The 14599-nt window shown below is 38.3% G+C and overlaps 1 protein-coding gene across 1 annotated transcript in view; it reads left to right on the forward strand.

Moving 5' to 3' along the window:
• Positions 1-14599, forward strand: part of BOLL (boule homolog, RNA binding protein) — a 33176-nt gene that overhangs the window by 6381 nt on the left and 12196 nt on the right. The window contains exons 2-6 of the mRNA XM_063118573.1: positions 729-872; positions 2916-3007; positions 9295-9349; positions 12174-12249; positions 13108-13235. Of these exons, the coding sequence (XP_062974643.1) occupies positions 729-872; positions 2916-3007; positions 9295-9349; positions 12174-12249; positions 13108-13235 (495 nt within the window). The remainder of the gene's footprint in view (positions 1-728; positions 873-2915; positions 3008-9294; positions 9350-12173; positions 12250-13107; positions 13236-14599) is intronic.

Here is a 14599-nt window from a genome sequence, read left to right on the forward strand (position 1 = left end):
ACTATACTTTTAAAATGTAATATACCAAACATGATTAATTTTATGAGCAAATTGATTTATGCATAACATATTTTAGGTTCCTAACTTATATCTGACCAGAGTGAACTTCAGCAAGCAGTCCCTGAAACATCTGAATCCTAGAAGCAAGAAGAAGGCGAAAGAACGAGCCAGAGGAAGACAAGTCCAGAAACATAGGGGCAATCCAGATAAATTTAAAAAAAATAAAAAATAAATAAGGTGACTGCTGTTATCCCACACGACCTCTGTATCCATTACATGGAAAAGGGAATAGAAGTTTTTCCTCTGCTCCCTTCCAGAATACCGTAAACTCTTAAGGGCTTGATCAGTACACCCTGGTTTTATTTTCTTCTTCAACATTCTGTGCCTCCTGGAGGGCAGTGAGCATGTCCATGTTTTCCTTGATGCTCTCAGAATGAATTTTTCATGGTTTCTGACATAGTTAGGACCACCAAGTGAAGGAGGAGGCACATGCAAGAATTCTATATATAGTGTGGAGTATATATGGTTTGCTGAGTTGGAACAATTGGTTTGGGCAGGTTCTGTTAAAATCACTGGACCTTACTTCCAAGCAAATGGAATTTCCATACCTTAGAAATTAAAAAAATGGCTATGATTGGTCTTTTTAACATTTCATATTGTTTTTGAGAATGCATAATACATCTGTGTCGGAAATATGTCCTAATCAGATTTTTGTTCTCTTAAAACAGCAAACCACAAATCAGATGCAAACTGATTCTCTGTCTCCGTCTCCTAATACTGTGTCACCAGTGCCTATAAATAACCCCACAAGTGCCCCAAGATTTGGAACAGTCATTCCCAATCGCATCTTCGTTGGAGGAATTGATTTTAAGGTATTCTCCCCTAATATTGGTAGCTGAATAAAAGAATAAAAAAATACCTTGTTGTATATATTTAACAATTTTGTATGTATCAGATATAACAATATTGAAAATAGGTTGTTGTATTCATTGGGCATCTCCTGCCAATGGATGGCATCTGCTGGTCAGTATGTTCCCCCTACACGCCCCCCCCCCCATCAGCTCTGGAGAGATGTAGGACCCTCTGAAGCAGATTTGCCAGACAAGGCTAGGAAGCGCCTTCCCCCAGCTACTGATGATTTGGTGGTTCTCCAGTTTTTGTGCAGTTTTTCCCCATTTTAAAAGATTGAAATGCCTCTCCTAAGGCTTAGTTACAGCCAGTAAAAGCTTTAAGCTAAAATACATTGGTATTTGGGGGGTTTAGCTCCTGCTTTCAGCCCTAACCACCGCTGGTATGCGGCCCCTGATAGCTTCTCTGAAATATAATTCAGCCCTCGGTCTGAAAGAGGTTCTTTACTTTTGCGCTAAATCAAGTTTAATGTGCCACTTGAGCGCAGCCAGAGTCACAGAACAGAGACTGATAGTTGGACAACACGGTAGTCAATGGTTAATTAAATAGTCAACAATTGACTAATGTGTCATCTGGTGAGCCTTTTCCACACCACAGTTGGTTATTTTCCCCAAATTACGAACACAAATAATCAAGTGTGCAGAATTGACACAACCGTTTATTGTGTCATGTAGCGGGCTCCATTGACTATTTCACATGCCTACAGAGTCATGACACAAGAGCGGCAGAAACACCTGCCACCCTTGGCTAGCAGGGCTCCATAGACATGTGTCAGCTTCCCTGAACGAGCACCTGACCCAACAGACTCACTTAAAGGCTAAAAGCCATCTTGAATAAAACAGTCTAACAGAAGGGTAGCAGAGAGGGAGTGAGCCTAGCCTCCCTTGGGAGGAAGTTCCACAGCTTAGAAGAGGCCACCAAAACTGCACTCACAGTTTGGTTTGCAAACTAGCCTGCTTGCCCACAAATTTGGGTGGCTTTAAATGATTTGTAGCCTTAAAAACAAATGTTAAGGTTTTCCTGGCTGATTGTCTGGACACATTTTCTACTCACTACAGGTGACCATGTTATTTACCCTCCTATTGCCAGGTAAATATCAAGGTTTGTCAAAGGAACTTCAGTTTAAGAAGCTGAAATCATGCTCAGGAAGGAAATATTGTACTTATTTGTAAGCTGTGGAAGAATGTTCATGTCTGAAGATGAAGAGCAGTATGGCTTTGACTTTGAATCTGCCTCTAGATACCATAATTCTGTGTGTGGCACTCTGGTGTCGTGTTTTTACCAGACAGAATGGTTGGTCCTAGAAACTGACTCTGAGCAGTGTCCACTAAGCAGATGAAGTTGTTTATGTCAGATGAACACACTTTCACTGGAAGTTTTAAAATAGTGAATTTAATCCACATATTTACATGGTTGTAAGTCTCAACCTGAGCAAGACTATAGTGTATATAACTGCTATAACATTGTCAGGAATGCTGGCAAAATGAAAATAAAGGCTGCAGATACGATTCTATTAGTGGAAAGATTCCTGAAGAATGGTGCTATTTCAATGGTTAGGGTATTTCATTGCTTAGTGTAACAGAAAAACAAACAAACTAAAAACCATAATGGGTTGAATCCAATTATGCCCTTCTATTCACAAAAGGATGTTTGATCCAGTAGGTGCATCTGGTAATGGAAAAGAAGGGGTGGCATTTTTTGCCGATTCCCCCCTTCACCTGAAAATCTGCTCTAGAGGCTTGGGGGACATTCAGAAACAGTTTGAAAGGTGACATTGGAGTGGTGGGGGATGCAGATGGAGGGGGAGAATTAACAAAAATCCCCTTTCCTCTTTTGTTCCCAACTAGATAAAAGATTTTTCTGTGAATGGAAGGACTCCTTCCATTTGTGAGATGACACTGTTGGATATAACCGAATGAAGGAAATAAACTTAAACGATAATCTTATATTTAAGTAAATTTATTGACATGATATGTTGTAATCACTGTCTTTTTTTACTTTACTAGACTAACGAGAATGACCTAAGGAAGTTTTTTTCCCAGTATGGCTGCGTAAAAGAAGTAAAAATAGTAAATGACAGAGCTGGAGTATCAAAGGGGTTAGTAGAATAAAGCATACACAAAATGGAAATTATACTAGTGTAATATATGCAAGAAAACTTTCTTAATACATAATCGTTAGCTCACTGAGACTACTGTCCTATAAACACTTACCTGGGAGTAAGTTTTATTAAACTCAGATTGGACTTTTGAGTAGACATGGCTTTTTGCTTAACTGAAAATCAATATCATTCATATCTGTATTTAAAATATTCATTTTATAGGAAATGTATATTTTAATATATTATTATATATTATATATTTTAACATATTATTGCTTATATATCTCAGTTGTATGATCATCATTCTATTTGCATTTTATATAAATATCGCATTTAAAGTTTGTAGAATTTTATATATCCCGCCTTGTGAAATGAACTCCTGATTTCTGTTGCCTTGCAGTATTGCAAATTAATTTATGCAAATATTTTTTACAAACGTTCAAACGTTCATAGATATTTGATAGCCTGAAAAAAAAATGCTAGAACTAATTCTTACTTGTCACAATGAATCATATGAATGGGTAGTTTAGTTACAAACTTGGTTCCACCCACAGATCCCCTAAAATATGGTTGGAGATGTGGTATCACGGAGGGGGAGCACAACTGCACTGAATCCTAACCTCATTCCATGAACATGCCCCAGAAAACCTGTTCCTGGACAGGAACCCCCACCCCTGGAACTGTGACTATAGGATTGCTCTGTCAGGCTGTGAATTCCCAGATAGTGTATTAACAAAAAGAAAAGTATGCATGTTCTCAAAGTCTAGGGTCATTCAGGCCTGGTTTGGATGCCTCCCAAGCATGTGCTGCTTCTGCTTTATTTCTAGTTTACAAAACTCAGGAATGCTGGGTTGTTGAGGGAGAAATAACCTAGAATTCTAACCCATGTTTTGTTGTTGGGTTGAAGCTCAGCGTTGTTTCTTCCTCGAAAACACAAGAGTTCTTGAAAACAAAGCAGAAGCAGCAAGCAGTTGGGAGGCAGCATGGTTGTCTGCTCCCATGAGGCCCTGATTTTTAACCATGAATTGAGCCATCCATGGTTGGTCGTTAGCGAGAACCAAGGTTTCAGTCTGACGGGCTCATAGCCACTGCATTCCTGCCTTACAGAAGTTTATGCTTGCAGACATGCATATAGACCAAAGACTTGAAGCGATTCCATTAAAACTTAGTTGGCAGAGCATAACGTGTTTCTTCTGTCTGTGTATATTACATATTTATTAAAATTACATTTGTTTGAAGTCAAAGCTCAAAGAAAAATAATCCAGTGGCAAATAAGAAACAAGTTCTTGAGCAAGAAGCCTGGGCAATATTTTTGCTGACAAGCATATTTATTTATAAACTTGAGGATATAGTACGAAAGCTCTCAACTCCTTTAATTCAGTAAAAAATAGTTTTAGGAGAATAGCCCTTTTTATGTTACCTTTCACAAAATATTCCTTTAATAACTGCATGACCTCTTCACAACTATGGTTTGTACAAGAACAGTTAGAATAATCTCTTTAGCAAACGGTATCTCCAGCTAAAGTAAAGTTTGATTACAGACAGTATTTTATTACATTTTAATGCTGCCCTTTCTCCAAAGACCTCAGGGCTGAGTACGTTGTCCCCCCTTCTATTACAGCAGCACTGTGAGGTAGGTTAGTCTGAGGATTAGTGGCTAGGTACCCAGCAAACTCTATTATAGTCTTAAGGTGGTGCCACAAGATCCTTCATTATTGCCAAGTGGGAATTTGAATCTAGATCCAGCATTCTATCCGCTACATTAGGAGAGGAAAACTTTTTTCCTTTCTCAAGAATCTTGGTGTGTGTGTGTAGCTATGTGGAATGGTGGTGATCTTAGAAAGACTTCCTCTCTTTAAGATCACCACCATCCCACTCTGTTTCTCATCATCCATTATTATTATTATTATTATTATTTAGTAAAACAGTAAATAGCAAGACCCTGCCGCATAGGCTTACATTCTAATAAAATCATAATAAAACAATAAGGAGGGGAAGAGAATGCAAACAGGCACAGGGTAGGGTGCCTGTTCATTAACATACATTCCTACCTCACTTCATCCAATCAAAACGTCCCATCCACACTCTTAACACACAGGAAAGGCTTTGGAAAGTGTGAATAGAAATGTAAAATTTCCAGAAATTTTGAAGCCATAAGAAAAACACATTTTTTTCCGAAAGAAATGGAAATTTTTTGGAAAAATTGAAAAAAAAATGCAATATTAACACTTTTTACAGATTGAAAGTCACTTCAATACTTTAGGAACATAAAATGTAATGATGAACAAATTGGTTGGGATGAAATTATCACAATTAGTATATTAAAAGTACAGTGAATTCAAACAATTATTATAAATTGAATTTACTTTTTTAAATCTTTACTTTTTTTTGTAACAAATGGAGCTACAAGCTCCTGATGTGTTAGGAAAACCTGAACTGTAAGGAACCTCTTTGGTTTTGCCAGTTTATGAGGACAGGCAAAAAACAATTTAAAAAAACAAACAGAAGAAACCACCATTAGTAACAAAGAAAATTATTTATGTCTCCTCTAGTCCTCCACAGTGTCAAGCGGATATAAAGCACCCATTCCCATAAAAAGAACTGAGAAAAAGGGGGGACCAAGATTCAGTGGATATGCATGAAATTTAATCAGACACGTTTTCTGAGCTATAGCTATCACTATCAGTTTTAATAATAATAATAATATATTTATTTATTTATTACCCGCCTCTCCCTTTGGATCGAGGCGGGGAACAACATTAGAACAGGAATCAATACATCTTAAAAATTCATGATTTAACATTGATCTGGATAGGCCTGCTGGAAAAGGCTAGTCTTTAAAGCTGCCTTAAAATCACACAGAGAGTTAATTTTACGAATCTGCTCCGGCAGGCCATTCCACAATCTGGGGGCGACAGAAGAAAAGGTTCTCTGGGAGACTGATGTCAGCCTAGTTTTAGCTGACTGAAGTAAGTTCACCCCAGAGGACCTGAGTGTGCGGGGCGGACTATATGGGAGAAGGCGATCCCGCAGGTAACCTGGACCCAAACCATTTAGGGCTTTACAGGTAATGGCCAACACTTTGTACTTTGCCCAGAAACTAATTGGCAGCCAGTGGAGTGATTTTAATGTTGGGGTAATAGGCTCACCCCTAGATGTACCGGTGACCAACCTGGCTGCCATATTTTGAACTAGTTGAAGTTTCCGAACTAGGTACAGTGGTAGCCCTATGTAGAGCGCATTGCAGAAGTCAAGCCTTGAGGTTACCAGCGCGTGCACTACTGTGTTTAGGTCTTCTGACTCTTAAGAAGGCGTGCAGCTGGCGTATCAGCCGAAGCTGATAGTAGGCACTCCTGGCCGTCGCATCCATCTGGGCTGTCATTTGGAGCGACGGATCCAGGAGCACCCCCAAACTGCGAACACAGTCTTTCAGGGGGAGTGTAGCACCATCCAGAACTGGCTGACACACCTCCAAACCTAGGTCAGAGCCCTTGACAGCAAGCACCTCTGTTTTGTCTGGATTCAGCTTCAGTTTGTTTTTCCTCATCCAGCCCATTACTGCCTCCAAGCATTCATTCAGAGGAGACACACTATCCTTAGCTGACGGTGTTATTGAAGGCATAGAGAAATGTATTTGGGTGTCATCAGCATACTGATAGCACCCCGCCCCATGCCTCTGGATGATCTCTCCCAGCGGTTTCATGTAGATGTTAAACAGTATTGGGGATAGGATGGCACCTTGTGGTACTCCATACAACAGTTCCTTTTTTGAGGAGCAACTATCCCCAAGCATCATCATCTGGAATCTACCTGTGAGGTAGGACCGGAACCACTGGAGCACAGTGCCCCCGATTCCCAAACCCCTCAGGCGATCCAGAAGGATACCATGGTCGATGGCATCGAAAGCCGCTGAAAGGTCTCTGCTTCAATGGTGGTGCCCCCTAGATGCAGAAATGCATCTTGCTCTTGTTTTTGAGAGTTGTAGTCTCAGTTTGCAACCTAGGACTTGCTTGTCCTCGGTGTACAGAAATTGTAATAATCTGATACCGTACATAGTTTTTAGAAATCATTTGGTGAAGTAAATATATGAACATCTTGTTTTAAGCATTTTATTCATCATGCTAAAATAAATCATTCCATAATCCATTTTTTCTTCATTTTTTTCAATTTTTTAGAAGAAACCCAAAAAAAGCTTTGGAAAAAAACTGTTCAAACACCACACAGAGCCATGGTTAGGCCACTACCTCTTTTGCAGCAAATCGTTAGCATGTTTAACCTGTGGTTATTAAGCCGTAATGTTAGGAATGGTTCGTACGACACGCTAAGTCACATGACATGCTAAGCCATAAAGTTTAGCTCAAAATTTAGCATGTCGTCTGAACAGGATCGGTAGAACTTTGTGTACTGTCATGTGTTCCAGCTTCAGCATCCTTGAAGCCTTTTTTAACAGGTTTACGCTAGTTTTAGGTCAGATGCAGGGTAGCCAACTCAGAGTTTTGGCAGCCGGATTGAAATCCAGATCTACATTCCAAAGGCTTAAGTAAAATTACCCAGGCTCCAACCTTTATATTAACATGCTGCTAGCCTACTTAGTGCTCTACAGTATCAGCTGTACTTTACAACTACATAAAATATGAGTAATAGAAATGGCAGATATATTGGATGTTCTTTCGATAGTGTTTTATGGTTGGCAATTTCACAGTAAGAACCAGTTTTGGCCCAAGCTCTGGCAGATAAATGATTTAAGTAGTTTTTATTAATATTAAAGGGAAGAATCTCAAGAGAACCTTCATACAAGCAGTTGATAATATCTTGGGTAAATCTGCCCCCTTAGCCGGTGCCATGTGACAGTTGCCAATCTATAAAGGTAAACAGAGTTGTGGATAACCAACATCTGTGAGACTAGGGTTAGGCAATAGGCTATTTTGAGCAGTCCACTTTTAATACCACTTTTACTTTATTATTTCTTGTTTGGGGCATAACAGCTAAGACAAAAAAAGACGAAGGCACCATAAAACAAGATCTGTAATGTTCAAGCTAAAATAGTTCACAATACAGTGATCCTCCAGCAAAATATGTTGCTGACTTGGGTACTATTTACTTTGATACCTCAAACAGAAAAATGTAGTTTGAGTTCATGTGTAAGCTATCATGGAAGGGGATTTTCCAGTTTAAAAAATTGTTTCATTTTCTGTTTAAGCTAAACCAACTGCATTCCATAGAGTTCCTTGTCTTTTGGGCTGTTAGGCTAGATTGCAACTTCATCTGTTTCTAACAAGTACTACAAATCATATTAGAGATTTTCATCTTTAGTATAAACAAAAGTATACTAAAATGTATATATAAAATGTTGCTGTACAGTGAACAAGAGCTAAACATAGGCCAAAGAGTTTTAAAGAAAACAATTAAATGCATCCAGTTTAGTTTAAGATGTATAGAGTACAGAATCACAAAACCTTCAAGCTGTGATTATTTTATCATAAGTCAACAAATTCTTACAGTGATCCAGTAGGGAAGGACTGGGGCTGGGTTGTATGATTGGTACCATATTGCATAAAAAATATTAGGATTTGAATGACCACTGACAGCCTTCATTGGGTGAGTGAACTTGTCCATTAAAAAAACCAAGTCTTGATAGAGAAGTCAGCTGAACTTTTCCAATGAGTTGTAATGACCTTTGGCTATTAGAAAGTATAGGAACATAATAAATACTGCTACTAGAGAGCATAAAATAATTCGTTAGATCTAGACTTAATTGTGCTTAGAGTAGATCCATTGAAATCAGTGGGAATTAAGTCATGACTAACTTGAAGTCCTATTTATTTCAATGGGTATATTATATGATTGTCTAGATCAAATCCAATGTTTTTGTGAATTGTAGACTATATATCGTGGGAAAATATCTACCAGAGGACATGACAAACACATTTGAATGAGCTTGGCAGTCTCTTGACATCCCTTCCAACATTTGAGGCTGTTTTGAAAATGTTTTGCCCTCCTAGTAAAGGCCATTGCAATTCTAATTTGTTTTGTATAGGATATAATAAAAATAACACAGAGAATAAATTTAAAATTTAAGGTTTATTTGATAAACAGTATTATACTATACTAATATAATTGCACTCAAAGCATTTCTTTCTTTTTATTCTCCATCAAATAAATGCTCCTCTTTTTATGTTACAATAGAGCAGAGGTTCACTACTTAGATCACGCAGCAATTATTGTTTGGAAAGTTTGCAAATATAATATATGCTAAGAAAAATAATTTATGCTATTTTACTTAGGTATGGTTTCATCACATTTGAAACTCAGGAAGATGCACAAAAAATTTTACAAGAGGTAAAAAGATTTTTATATATGCATAGATAGGCAGTAGTAATATTTATTAACATTAACTCTTATTCATAATTTTTTACAAGTAGGGGATTGTAACAAAATGTTGCAGTATATCCCCAGCAGGAATGCTCTTGTTCAGGGCTCTAGGTAGCCTGGAATAGAGATAAAACATTTGAAGCCATGGAAGAAAACCTGGTTCTTTTCTGTTGGTATTTTTTTTGGGGGGGGGGGTGGAGGAGGAGACAGGCATTTGGGGGGAAATAGAAAAATATGCAGTTCTTACTTATTTTTAGTGCTCTTTACAGATCTGAACTTACATAAAATGTATTATGTATAGCTGGTTTGTTCATAAAATTAATATTAAAATTAAAAATATTTACAAGTCAACTTGATTAGTTACTTTGAAATTTAATGTGGCAAACATAATTTTATGAATAAACCAAGTTATATATAGTACATTTTAGGAAGTTCAGCAAGTAGTCCCTGAAAGAACAGGATTATCTTAGAAGCCGGAAAAAGCAGGAAGAGCTGGAGATAGAGGAAGACTGATATACAGCATCTGTTCCTGTTTGGGAGGAATTGGTTGGAGTGGAGTTTAGGCAAATCTGGTCTGAAGGAAAAGCTACTGAGAGCTTATTTTGCTGGGGAAGACTCTTATCTATTAGGAATGGAAATATAAGCATATTTCATTCAAGAACCTTTCAGCAATCTCACTATTATTTGAAGAAAGACATAGTGCCCTTTTGTAAATAATTCCCCAAAATAAACATCTTACCTTCCATTCGTTTTGAAAAGTTGTCTCTAGTGGTGGTGTCAATCCCATGCCTGCACCATAGGAACCAGGATATTGAGTTTGTTTCAGGAATAGAGGTTTTATTTTGGTGGCAGTGGTTAAAGAATTTATTGCTGAGGCAGCATTCTCTACAGTGAGGTCTGATTGGGAACTTTATTAAAAACCATGGCAGTGAGCGTTATATATGTGTTACTATATGGTGGTTTCTGGAAAATAGGAGACAGAAAAGGTGCCCTTCTTCCTTTCCCCTACTCCCAAAACTCCCTATATTGGGGAGAGATTTTTTAATCACAAGGCATGCAATGTCATACTCAGTCCCACTTCAGGGTACTGTAAACTGTTAGGGTCTAACTCTCAATCTCTCTCCCATTATCCTGTTTTCCCAACTGAGACCCTCAACATTCCTTTCCCTCAGTGCCACTATTTTGATCAAAATCTGAGATCAACATAATAATCTGATCATTATTGGGAGATCTGATCACAATCCAGTTACGAATCTTCATTCTGTGTACTTCCAGGCTAAGAGTAGTTTCTGGTGAGTGAATCAGGATGGAAGATTCCAGAAAATGTTTACTTTTTCATCTCCTTTCTATTCTGGCTTTTGGTCTCCATTTCTAATTTCTTTGTGACATACCTCCAACTCCGGGAACTCATTGCTTACATATCAAATATAAAGTTTCCATGAAAAAACAAGTACAAATAATAAACTGTAAATAAGTCTGAGACACAAATCCTGCTAGAACATGTTAAGAACTTAACATTAAAATAAACTATAATTTCCTCATTTGAATCTTTCAGATAGTCACCAATTGAAATATCTTACGTCTTATACAATTATTATTTATCTGCAGGTGGCCATCATTGTTTAGCAAGCCTGTATATGATGATTGTGCTACATAGTGCACAGCTCCTTACTATGTATTTTAGTTTACCAAGTGCTTGACAGGCCATGTTTTTCCTGGAGTGGGGCATGGCTGTCAAAGATGGCAGGCTGTAATATACGGCTGGCATATGGCCTACTGGTTACATGTCCTGCTGGCCTTTTTTATATTATTGCTACCACTCTTGTAAATCTGTGTTAGTAAATAATGTCTTGGATCTAAAAAACGGGGGGGGGGGGGCGCCTAGGGGAGCTCTGCTCCACTAAGTAGCTTTCCTATTTCCTCCTCACTGCAGCCCCCTGTCACATCATGTCCCCAATTTCAAACAGCTGTTCCTGCGGATCAGGGAGTTCTCCAGAACAGTATGGAACATGGCATGGGGGGACTGCAGTGGGAAGGGATAATCTGTAGACATCAAATTAGCGTCCTATGTTAGTTGAAGTGCCTTTTTGCTTATGCAGTATATGTTTGGATCTAAGCCAACGGGCTGTATGCTACATGGTCCGATACTAGCAGGACCAACCATTAGTGCAATGAGAAGCTAGGAGTTTCTGAAACAAGCGGAAACTAGTAGAAACACTTGTTTCTGGAATAGGGCACATCAGGAAAGCTGACAGAAGGTACCTCTGCTAACTTGTCCCATTCCAAAAATGAGCATCTCTGCTCATTTTCTAAGTTGTTTTAGGAAGTGCTACTTTTTGTTGTGCTAGTGGTTGGTCCTGTTGGCACTGCAGAACTAGTGCAGAGCAGGGTAGGATACTACACAGTTTGTTTCACCATTCCTAATATCTATACAGGTTTTAGTGATCTAAATGTTATGGATATGTATCTACTAGGGTTTTTATTTTTAAAATCCATACAATTTGAATTAGGAATTTTTTTAAAAAAGCACTGTATCTAGTTGGAAAGCCCATTTGGATTCATTATTTAAACACATGTTTGTCCAAATCTCAAAAAAACTAACTCTCATTTGGCAAAAAAAGGTAATTAGAACCACAAGATGATTCCATTTGAGGAGAAATGAAGGTATTGTTGTTGTTAGACTGTTGGTACATTTACTATTTGAATGATTAAATGTCTGATGCTGTTTGAATACAATTTAGGGTAGTAGGGTTTAAAGAAATAATTACATGTATTTTCTTTTTTTGTTTAGGCTGAAAAACTAAATTATAAGGATAAGAAATTGAATATTGGTCCAGCAATAAGAAAACAACAAGTAGGGATTCCTCGTATGTATTTGCTTGCTTGCTTGCTTCCCCCCCCACCCCTCACAATTTTGTGGAAGTGAAATATGTAATGGAAAAATCTGGGTCCATTTCAGGGCTACAAATATTTATTTAGAGTTCCATTTGCCTATTGCAGGCACTAAATACCCTTAGCAAAATGATTCAATCCTTTTCATGCTTGAGATTGTAGAAGGCATCCAGCCCTTTTCTTGCAACTTATTAATTGAATTATATTGACAAATTATTATTCTGTTTGCATGTAATGACAACCCATGGCTTAATTAACCCATGAATTGTCCATAATCAAGCACATCATGGTTTGTTTTTCGAAATCGTGGCTTGTTTCATTTAACTCCCATTACTACCTCCCAGCTCATATCCCAAAGTATTTGCAATACCAAAAAGCAACCTCTGTAGCCTGACTAATCAACTCACACACCAGTAACGATAATGTAACACCAATCCGCACTTCAACAAACCATGGGTTAAGTAAGCCATGGATTGTCATTACATACAAACAGGGTCAGTGTCTTGTGTGCAGTGCTTGCAGAAAAGAGTTTTCCTACATCTTCCTTCCCACTGCAGTTCTCTGCATCCATCGAAAAGCCACTTCTAATGGTCAGTGAACTGCCTCCCCAAAAGTATTTGACTCTGTATGGGAATTTGCAGCTGTCTTGGAAAATTGAGTGAATTCAGGAGCCGCCGCCCCCTTTACACAAATAGAACTGCTTTCTGCTTTCAGAAGTGTTCTAAGTCCATATATATTAGATTTTTTCAAACTTAAAAAAATTCTTAGCTCTCATTATTGTAACAAATATACAAAATGCTTGTGGGTTTGTATTCTGTCACTGCTTATTTTAGGATCCAGTATAATGCCCGCAGCTGGAACAATGTACTTGACTACTTCAACTGGATATCCATACACATATCATAATGGAGTAGCTTATTTTCATACTCCTGAAGTGGCTTCTGTTTCACAACCATGGCCTGTAAGTAATTTCTTACATTCTGGGACAGTGCTGATAAGTCAGATCTGGTGTTCCAGTATTTTCCTTCACTTTTTATGCTGTGTCAACTAAAACTCCTAACAGAATACTTCTGTGTTGTCCTAACTAGCTATCAGAACAAATTTATAGCAAACAGTGTTGCATCTCTGACTGCAGTTGTTACAGAGAAAAGTTTTATGGAAGTTGAAATTCTAGTGCTTACTAGCAATGAGCAGAGCAATCCAAAGAGGGTAGAAGGAGAATCCATGGTGGAAGAACCTCCAAATCTAGAGCCCTCCTAGGCTTGGGTCTGCTAAGCAGAAGTGGGGAAAGGGCAGTAGGAGCCAAGAACAAACCCTGGGTTATGATTCTGGCTTGTTAGGAGAAAAAAAGCCAGAAGTCTAAGGAAGAGATTTGTGGAAGAAGAACTTTTGCTGCTGTATCATCTGAGGACCATGTTTTTTAAATTAAACTAGATATCCCAATTTGGATGTAATGGTAAACAAATCATGGATGGAGGTTTCCTAGCGTCTATTTCCACTCCCACTGGCAGGAAGAGTGAAGCAGGAACCATCAAGCAGTGCACCGGTACACTTGCTTAGCAATTATGGCTTACCATGACGTCTGAACTGGGCCTATAACTTTAAACATTGGTTAAAATAAATAATTCAGAAGTGTTCCCTGCCTGATCCGACATTGTTTTTAAAAACTGGCTTTATAAATCCAGTAAAAATGGAAAACCTTTGGGCTGATTCACATAAACTTTGCATTTAATGGAGTATTACTTACCATGCCTAGGATGGGCTTTGGTCTGCACTGAAACTCATATGAATGTTGTATCCCACATCCAGTTCACTTTTCATCCAATGACAAATTTGAATAATTCATACAGTTTGTGACACAATGTGCCCTATTGTGTTATAAAGTAAAGTTAGTTTGAGCACCAAGAGGAAAGTCACAAGAAATAGGTCCATTTTACTTTTGCTTTCTTTAGCAAAATTAGAGAAAAACCTGCATGTTTAGAGAAAAACCTGCAAAATTAGAGAAAAACTTTCCTTGATAACTAACTTGTTTGATAACCACTTCTGATCATCCAGTGCATGGCAGGAGGAGTGGCAGAGGTGGTCCTTGCCTTCTATCCTCTTGCCCTGCATTTTTTACTGGAAGGACCTTTTTTATCAATCAAGCAACGGTGCTTCAGAAAGAGAGGGGCTGAAGATACTTCAGGATAGCTCATGTCCTGTTCTCTGCAGTCTCCTTCCTGCCCAAACATTTTTCCTCCTACGAGGCCGTTTTTTCCAACCTCTGAGGTTCTTTCTGTGCCAGCTGCAAGTGGACAGGGGAGCGAAGGCAGACTCCCCCTTCTG

The sequence above is a fragment of the Elgaria multicarinata genome, chromosome 2 (genome assembly GCF_023053635.1).
Source record: "Elgaria multicarinata webbii isolate HBS135686 ecotype San Diego chromosome 2, rElgMul1.1.pri, whole genome shotgun sequence".
NCBI lineage: Eukaryota > Metazoa > Chordata > Lepidosauria > Squamata > Anguidae > Elgaria > Elgaria multicarinata.